The sequence below is a fragment of the Crocuta crocuta genome, unplaced genomic scaffold (assembly GCF_008692635.1).
Source record: "Crocuta crocuta isolate KB4526 unplaced genomic scaffold, BGI_CrCroc_1.0 scaffold6, whole genome shotgun sequence".
Lineage (NCBI taxonomy): Eukaryota > Metazoa > Chordata > Mammalia > Carnivora > Hyaenidae > Crocuta > Crocuta crocuta.
In genome coordinates, this window is record NW_027531917.1 from 10,789,202 (window position 1) to 10,799,289 (window position 10,088).

Genomic DNA, 10,088 nt, shown 5'->3' on the forward strand with positions numbered 1-10,088 from the left:
TGATGGTAGAGAAATAGGCAAAATGGGTGAAGAGGAGTAGGAGATACAGGTAAGAGATAGTAAAAACTCAGCAGCCTATTTTTGTCTCACTGCTTTTGCTTTTATAGTACTTCATCATTAAGTGTCTTGAGTTGGTGTTTTTGAATGATAAAGGAAGTGAAGATTCTTTTTATATATTTGAGAACCAACCCTTAAACCCTAAGTGGAAGCAACGTCTTGAGATTTTGTATCACCTGATTTGTATTACTTGAGATATTAAGTAAATCCTAAAGTAAACATGATCAGTTTCTTTTTATGTATTTTCTTTGACTTCAACTAGGAGAAATCCAAAGCTAATAGAAAGCTAAATAGAAATCAGTAAACACTGGGGTGCCTGGGTGGCTCAGTCAGTTGAGTGTCTGACTTCAACTCAGGTCATAATCTCTTGTTGCATGAGTTCAAACCGCACGTTGAGCTCTGACAGCTCAGACCCTGGAGCCTGTTTCAGGTTCTGTGTTTCCCTACCTCTCTGCTCCTCCCCTGCTCACGCTCTCTCTCTCTCCTTCTCTCAAAAATAAACATTAAAAAAGAAATTAATAAACATTTAAAATATGAACTATGTAATAAACTAAAAATTGATAGAACTGCTTTTGAAAATTTTATCTTGTCTGATCAATATAACACCTATTAAAGCATAGAGTGGACAACTAACTGACTTTAAAAAGTAAAACTGGGCAATTTTGGTTTGTAAAAGAAGTGTAAATTGTTTTAGACGGGAATAGTTTCTTTCAAACGTTTTTCACAGCAGCTAAATTTATTTTATGCTATTTTTGTTTAACTCCTCACTTGTATATTACTTTGTTTCCAAAAAGAACACAGTCTACTGGAAAGGGGCATTCTTTATAATTACATATTGTCATATAAATAATACAAGCCAATCATTTGCTGACTTACGCTATTCACTGATCATTACATATTGATATATTAATATAAGATTTATATATTCTGGAAAATTACATTATTACTCATGTCTTTGATTTGTGAATGTATTTACAAAGAAATAATAGGTAGCATAAACTTGATATATTTTTTCAGTGTTTTCAAGAATGATTATTGCATATAATCCATGGTAATTTATTTTTAAATATTTATTTATACTCCTAAGAAAAGTGATGAATTACCAAGTATTTTATTTGTATCAAAATGTCTTGGTTATACAAGTGTCATTTACTGTAAATTGAAGTGAAATCTCTACCAATAAAACAGAAATAAAACGTGTGGAAACGTGGCTCATACTGTCTTGTCACCCACCCATGCTCCCCAACGGAGACTGACTCTTCTTTCCTAGTAAAGAATGAAATCTGGAAGCAGCTTTTAAAAAATTAGATTTTTTAGTATTTTTGTGATTTAATGCTTAACCCAATCAACTGATCTAACGCTACATCATTTATAGGTGATTGCCTATCATATCTAGAACTGCACCCTTCCTTGTCATTATTTTTTGCTTAAATAATAATCAAGAAACAATTCCATTATGTTGCATATATTTCAAGAAATCTTGATGCTTTTTAATAGAACTTTAGAAGTTACCTTTTCTCCTTTCACTCATTGAATCTATTTAACCATATTAATATATTTCATGTTCTCATAATTTTCTTTTCACCTGCCTTTGTTAAATTAAAAAAAAAAGACATGATTACTTTTCCTTGAAATTAAACATTGACTGATAAAACAGTGGAGCTTCTTAATATTGTAAAATTAATTTTCTAATCCTAAGAAAACTTCCCAGCACAGCACTTTAACCGTATGCCTCGCTTATAATAAACATCACAGATTATTTGTGTGATGAATTAAGAAAACAGAGATCGAACTCTACATTCAAGTTTTAGTTGAACATCAGATTCACAGGAACAGGTGTCTTTTAAGAGAAAAATGAAATAATGGAAAACATACTTCTGAGAGAATTTGTTTATTTCTATTTTAATTTTCTGTAATTCCCTGCTGTTTTCCTTTGGTATTATTTTGGTTTTTGCTGCTCTGGGGAAGGTGGAAAAGAAATGATTTCATTTATACTAAGCTACTCTGACTGCTCTTTTAGAAGGCTGAATGTCACCTGGCCTTTTAGAATTGTGACAGCTAGGGTTGCCGGGTTGGCTCAGTCAGTTAAGCGTCCAACTCTTGATTTTGGCCCAGGTCATGATCTCATAGTTTGTGAGATCAAGCCCCATGTTGGGCTCTGAGCTGACAGCACAGAGCCTGGTTGGAATCTCTCTCTCCCTCTCCCTTTGCCCCTCTCCTGCATTCTCTCTCTCTTTCTCAAAATAAATAAACATGAAAACACAATTTTTAATTTTGATAGCTATAGGGAAATAACGGATTCAAAGGTGCAAAACTTTTGCTTGTCTAGAAATGACAGATAATTACAAATCCCTTTCCTTTGTTTATTCACAGGTAGCTTAACGCCTTGTCTTTACAAGTTTCCTGACCATACCTTGAGTCATGGCTTTCCTCCCCTGCACCAGCCTCTCTTGGCAGAAGACCCAACCGTCGCTGATTTCAAGCAGGAACTCAGGCGGAAAAGTAAATTGGTTGAAGAGCCGATAGACATGGATTCTCCAGAAATCCGAGAACTTGAGAAGTTTGCTAATGAATTTAAAGTGAGAAGAATTAAGTTAGGTATGCACTTTTTAGGAGTAATGGGCATACAACTTGGTCTGCAGTTCCTTACTATATTACTGTTCAATCTCTTATATTCTACTCAGAAGTCCAAGACAGTTCTCATTCTACATCTCTGATGTGGATTTAAGTTACTCCAATTATGGAAATCCTACAAAAACCTTTCTTTCCTTGTTAATTCTTAATATCCTAAATATATAGGTTTTTAAATTAATGGTGTTTTTTCCACTTACCGACCTCAAGATCAGTCTTGTACTTGTGCTTTCTATTTTATTTGAACTTATGAATACATAAGCCATTCATATGATTTAAAGGCATAAAGGGTGTAAATGAAATATATTTTTTCTGTTTGTCTTTCCTGTTTATCTGGGTTTTTTTTTTTTTTTGCATCTTTCCAGAGATACTCTATGTATATATAAGCAACTAAACAGTTTTTTTCATATAAATTTTTTCAAAGTTTTGTTTTTAAATATTTATTTATTTTGAGGAGTGGGAGCCAGAGAGGGAGACAAAGATTCCCAAGCAGGCTCCATGATCAGCACAGAGTCTGATATGGGGCTCAAACCCACAAGCCATGAGATCATGACCTGAACCAAAATCAAGAGTCAAATGGTCGAGCAACTGAGCCACCCAGGTGTCCCAGATTTTTTTTTTAACTGTTTAGAGAGTTTTCCTAATATTAGTTTTTTAATTGGGTTTATCAAATTCCATTTCATGAATATATTATTTAACTAGTCCCCCATTGATGGTAAATTCAGGTTGTCTCCAATCTTACATTGTTAAAAACAGTCCTACAGGGGCACTGGGGTGGCTATTTTGATTGAGCATCTGACTCTTGATTTTGGCTCTGGTCATGATCTCACGGTTCATGAGTTTGAGCCCCAGTTTGGGCCCCATGCTGACAGTGCAGAGCCTGTTTGTGATTCTCGCTCGCTCTCTCTCTGCTCCTCTCCTGCTTGTATACTCAATCTCTCTCTCTAAATAAATAAATAAACTTTAAAAATTCCTATGATGATTCACTTCATAAATGCCATTTTGTACCTATATAAATTTATATGTAGGCCAAGTGTTAAAAGCACAATTTCTTCAGGCAGAGAAGGACAAATATCATATGTTTGCACGTATAGGAGGATTAGGAGGAACTTAACTGAGGACCATGGGGGAGAAGAAGGGGGGAAATGGTGGGGAAAAGGGAAAGAGGTAAACCATGAGAGACTCTTGAATGCTGACAAAAACTGAGGACTGATGGATGGGGGGGGGGGGGGGGAGGATGGGCATGGAGGAGGGTGCTTGTGGGGATGAGCACTGGGTGTTATATGGAAACCAATTTGACAATAAACTATTTGTAAAAAATTTAAAAAAGCACAATTTCTTAATAAAAGTGCATGTGTATTTGTAATTTTGATAGCTGTTGCCAAATTGGTCCGTATAGAGGTTGTACTAAATTTTACTGCCACCGTGAGTATCTCTTAGTAAACACCTCAGAATATAATCCTTATGAAGGCAGGGGTTTTTTGTTTACTTTTATTTTTCCTTAAGAGCATATCCTCAGCACTTAGAACAGTGACTGACGGCAAACAGAATAAAACTGTTGAAAGAAAAAAAAGGTTTAATTTTTTGGATCTTTGCAAATCAGGTAAATTAGATAGGTCAAAGTGGTGTCTCATGGTAATTTCATTTTAAATTTGAGTGAAGATTGAAAATGTGTTTTATAGTCATTTGGAATTCTTCCTCTGTGAATTGTCTGTCCATAGCCTTTGCACACTTTCTATTCAATAGTGTTTTTCACATAAAATAACTATAAAAATAAACCTTGATTTAAATTCATGAAGTAGTGTATCTTTTAAGTGTATTGAACATGACATTTCCACCCTCTGCACCTGTGGAATGAACTGCAGGTAATTCTGTAATGGTATTTATTGATGGGCATTGTATGTAACCATTTTATGCATACAGATATGTAGCTATAGGCCCTGAACTAATATGCAGTGACTATATATGATAAACACAGCAATAGGCATCTTTACAACAACCATTTTCAGTGCGCTATTTATATTGCTGTGAATATTTGAAATTCAATACTGATAGCTGATATCAACTTGTACTCTAAAAATGTTTTGAAACAATCAGTGAGGATCTTTGGCCTGAAGCATTACCAAATGCTATAATAAATGTGCTCAAAGATACACGTAAAATATTGGGTGATCACAGTCTTGTAACAAACATATTTTTAGGGAAAGTAAGCATAATTCTTAGTTTTACTTGGTACCCTTTAACAATATAGTTGAAAATTTTACAGCTGAGATAAAAATACTTGTGATATATCTTCTATTTTATGCATATTTAATATACTGTATTTTTGAGCAGATAGCATCAGCTATTTAACAAAGACAGCAAAACATTTTTAGTGTCTTATAAAATGTTTCTGACACATCTATCCAATTTCACTAAATACTGTGAATGGCAGACATTCCTATTTAAATTCTTTTGCCTTCTAGAAAAAAATTAAGAGTATTTTTTGAAGTACTGAACAATTCTACATGGAACTTACTAAACAGTTCTTTTTTTTTTTTTAATTTTTTAAAAAAATTTATTTCTAGGAGAGAGAGAGAGAGAGACCGTGAGCAGGGGAGGGTCAGAGAGAGAGGGAGTCACAGACTGAAACAGGCTCCAGCTCCAGGCTCCAGGCTCTGAGCTGGCAGTCAGCACAAAGCCCGACGCGGGGCCTGAACCCACGAACCGCGAGATGGTGACCTAAGCGAAAGTCGGACGCTTAACCGACTAAGCCACCCAGGCGCCCCTGGAACTTACAAAAACAGTTCTAAATTGCCAATCCATATATGCTTAAAGCAATATTTAAGGGGCCCCTGGGTGGCTCAGTTGGTTGAGCATCCGACTTCAGCTCAGGTCATGATCTCAGGATTCGTGGATTCGAGCCACACATTGGGCTGTGCTGTGAGTTCAGAGCCTGTAGCCTGCTTCAGATTCTGTGTCTCCCTCTCTCTCTCTGCACCTCCCCTACTCATGTCTCTCTCTCTTCACTCTGTCCCTCTCTCAAAAATAAATATTAAAAAAAAAGCAATATTTAACAGTTAAGAAAGAAAGACCAAAGATTTATGTGATAAAGGGCTGAAGTGGATGCTTCCTGACTAGCTGGAGCTAACGGGTCTTTGCTGCCCTTTCACAGGATACACCCAAACCAACGTTGGGGAAGCCCTGGCAGCAGTGCATGGCTCCGAATTCAGTCAAACGACTATCTGCCGATTTGAAAACCTGCAGCTCAGCTTTAAAAATGCCTGCAAACTAAAAGCAATATTATCGAAATGGCTGGAGGAAGCAGAGCAAGTTGGAGGTACTGAAGTTAGACCTCTGAAGGCTCTGTGACGTTGTAACCTAGAAACAATGGTAGGAGTAATGCTCACGTGGAGAGTTTTGAGGTTTAGTTTCGTTTTCTCTCCTTCAGATGAAAAATAAATGTTTCATACTACTAAAAAATGGAGGGGTGATGTAAGTGTATAAAGCACTTTACCGAGAAGGTAAACAGAGTGAGAAGATAAGCTGTAGGACAGGTTTCTGGATGATGTAGCACAGGCTTGAGGGTAGCATGATTTTTTAACACATCCAGGTTTTTTGGCGCTGTGCTATACCATAGTGCTTGTACAAGAATTTTATAACTTAATATTACTGTAGGCAGAGCATCCACAGTCTTCCAAACCAGTACATGAGCAATGGCTAATGTAATGAGATTACCTATTCATACTACTGTTAACGCTGGATAGTGGAACACAATAAAGTGTTCCAAGAAAAGCATGGTAGGAGCATCATTATAGACAATTGTCTTTGCAAAGCTAATATTTCTGCATTAACATTTTTGTGTTGGGTCTTGTACTACAAAATAATATAGAATGCAAAACTGTAAAAATGTATAGCGACTTTATTTTGCATTGTTTTATAAAGAAAATTTGAAACTCAAATCTGACAGTTTTTTAAAACCTACTTTGTTTTTGTAATGGTTTCTCTTCTCTTTACAGCTTTATACAATGAAAAAGTGGGAGCAAATGAAAGGAAAAGGAAGCGAAGAACAACTATAAGGTATTCTTTTGAGATATTAAAAGACATAGAGGAAATAATATATATATGTATATATATATGGAAGAGAATGAGGATAATAATATAGGTGCAACATAACACAAATGTGTGGTGCATAGAGTCAACTGAAAAAACAAGATTGGTGGAAAAGCATAATTTAATGATCCAGAGCTAGTAATTTTTTAACATTTGATGGAAAAGTATGCTATTTGATTTAAGAACACTTGATCCACAAGTTTTTGGATAAAACAGGATATTAAACAATTACTTACACAAAGACTGATTATTTCTGCTGTCCTGTTAGATATGTCGTGCTCTGGCAATATGCTATCTATGTTATTAAAAATAGCAAAAGTAGAGATCAGTATTTCAGTCTCTTCAAGTCCAATGTGATTCCTTGCATTTCAAGCTAGAAAGATTGTTGGCTGACTTTTTAGTAATTTGTGTGGAAATTACAGAGGAAATGCTAAAATATATGTTTTTGTTTTGGTTAATGAGTTATTCACTAAACATTTCACCTATTGTAATGTCACCTAAGGGACATTTAGAAAATGCCTACACAAGCGTTCATTTCCTTTTCAGGAAGTCAGTGCCCTCTAGTGGTGCAAAGGAGGATAAACCATAGAAAGTCTAGATTCCCTGATTTCTTCCTGTGACGGTGCTTAGGGTATCCTGCGTAACACAAGCATCTAATAGTTCTACAGCCTGCACACTTATCTTTGTCAAAGCTTTAGAAGTGTTTTCAGAGTCTTTAAATATTTTCATTTTGATATTTATGAAATTCAACATTACTGAATTTTGACCTGCCAAAAAACATCATTAAAATACCTTGATCTCACCCTTCTCTATACCCCTCCCCACTCAGTATCGCTGCTAAAGATGCACTGGAGAGACACTTTGGAGAACAGAATAAACCTTCCTCTCAAGAGATCATGCGAATGGCTGAAGAACTGAATCTTGAGAAAGAAGTAGTAAGAGTTTGGTTTTGCAATAGAAGGCAGAGAGAAAAACGGGTGAAAACAAGTCTGAATCAGAGTTTATTTACTATTTCTAAGGAGCATCTTGAATGCAGATAAACTTTACTATAGTGTAACATCCAAGTTTTCTATTTTTCTTTCCTTTCTCTTCCCCAACAAAAATAGAAATTAGTTATTTGGCTTCAAAAAATCATTTTATATTAACAACTTTTGCAGAAGCTTTTCTACTTTAAAAAAATAATACATTTTAAATATTGCTGACTTATTTTAAGATATTCTCAGAAGCCAAACTGCACATTTTGAAGCCAAAGATACCAAAAGGAATAAAACAGTAATCATTTTCAGTCTTTCTCTCTTCCTCTACACACACACACACACACACACACACACTGTACATATGGGTCTTTTAAAGATTCCATTTCCCAAGGCTATTTGTTAGTTTTTTAGTATTTCAGTCATAATGCTAATTAAAGAATATCACCATAGAAGATACAAAGAGAAAATTGTAACCAATGCTTTGTTTATCATCAGCTCTAATAGTTTGTTTGAACTAGATTGTTTGCATTTGAGAGACAGGGGTGCCTTAGAATTTTATTAGCGCATTTAGGCATAAATCTTAATCAGAAGTGACGCTTTTGATCTTTTTATTCTTCCCAGAGATTTAGCTGTTTTGATGTCTATTTACAGAAAATGTGCTTTATGGATTCTGAACCCAAACCGATATTTTGTAAGCTGCAACAGTGCAGGAATGATGTCTGGCTTGTTTGCTCTTGTTTCTCCAATGCCTAGGAAAGTGTGTGCTTGCAGTGGCATATGAGGTGCTGTTGTGCTGTTACCAATTTAGGAGTGTGCTATTAACGATCGCTACAAACTTGAAGGGTGCCTAACTTGATAACATTATTTAAGTCTCACAACCCAGAAAATCGTCAGGATCCTATCAAAAAAGACTACCACTTTGGTTTAATCGGTTAGAATATGATTTGTTATTGATGAAAAAGCTTGACATACTGAGTATTTCAATTTAGGGATTTATATCTATAGAACATATTTAATTTATAAAAATGCACTTCTTTGAAACTTGCAAGTAGACGCAAACTGTAACATAATATCTAAGTGATTTTTTTTTCTGCATTTAGAATATAACTCTGCTGGCAGTGTTTCTTTTATATAACAAAAATAGAAACAGACCAAATTTTATATTGATTTAGAATGCTTACTAAATAAATTACGCAGTCCAGTCTTCTGCTTTTAGTGATATTAATAAAGATCAGGCATTATATAAGTCATAATCTCTATAGATAATATATTTAGGCACACATAATCACCATTAATTAATTGGATGGCTAGAAACTTTGATATATTAAAAAGAGAGAGTTTTCAGTGGCTTAATCATCTATGCTTAAGTACACATCTAGCACCCAAGAGGTGTTGAACAAAATATACAAAGACTTATTTTTCAAGAGTAAATTCCATACTATTGAGCCATGTAGTTATTATGTAAGTTCTTCTCTGTATAATTCACCTGCTTACCACATATGTTAATTTGGAAGGGATTCTTTAGTTTGCAAAAGGCAGGAATAAGATGTATACACATGCATATATATATATACTACATACATACACAAAAATACATATATGCATGTCTGAAAGTTGCAAATAGAAAAAATGTAATGCAATACATACATAGAATAATGACTTTTTTGCACTTTAAATACAAATCTGGGAATGTTTAATCTGTATATAACAAAAATAAGCATGTATATATGCTTATATCGTCATCACATATATATATGATCATAATATCAGACATTCATCCATAAAGTCATTAAGGTTTAGATGCAGCTAGCATTGGGAAATAATTTTTCTCCCTAAAAGGAATTATTTTCAATCAATACTTAATATCAAAATAGCAAATCTGTAGTTATTCATGTTAGTTATAAATGCATTAGTATTTACTATTAACTTATTTGTATTAATGTTTTTGAGACTCTTCTAACTACATTGAGATATTTTAATATAGACCTTTTTTAAAAATCGAAAATGGTTAATATTATTTAGAATCCTAAACTGCAATTAAAAGACAAATGTAATTTGCTATGCAGTTACCTATGTGTTCATACTTTTGGGAATAAATGGTAAAAGTTGACTTTAGTAATGGTCTTTCCATCTTATGTTCTTGTGTACCCTTCAGTGGTAAATCTTTAGGAATTCAGTACAGTTAATTAAAATGGAAAGATCTGTCCCTTATACCAAGTGGCATATTCAATTTTATCTCACAGAGATGGTTGACATTCATCCACTCACCCTTCCATCTCTAATGGTGGAAAGATTGATCTAGTGACAAAATATTTTCAGTGTTTTGTAGAA

General features: G+C 34.4%; 1 protein-coding gene across 1 annotated transcript in view; it reads left to right on the forward strand.

Annotated features, from left to right (window-relative positions):
• The window catches only part of POU1F1 (POU class 1 homeobox 1), a 17,929-nt gene extending 10,052 nt beyond the window's left edge, over positions 1-7,877 (forward strand). The window contains exons 3-6 of the mRNA XM_077774899.1: positions 2,431-2,655; positions 5,843-6,007; positions 6,687-6,747; positions 7,610-7,877. Coding sequence (XP_077631025.1) covers positions 2,431-2,655; positions 5,843-6,007; positions 6,687-6,747; positions 7,610-7,820 — 662 coding nt within the window. The 3' untranslated portion in view covers positions 7,821-7,877. The remainder of the gene's footprint in view (positions 1-2,430; positions 2,656-5,842; positions 6,008-6,686; positions 6,748-7,609) is intronic.
• The last annotated feature ends 2,211 nt before the right edge of the window (positions 7,878-10,088 follow it).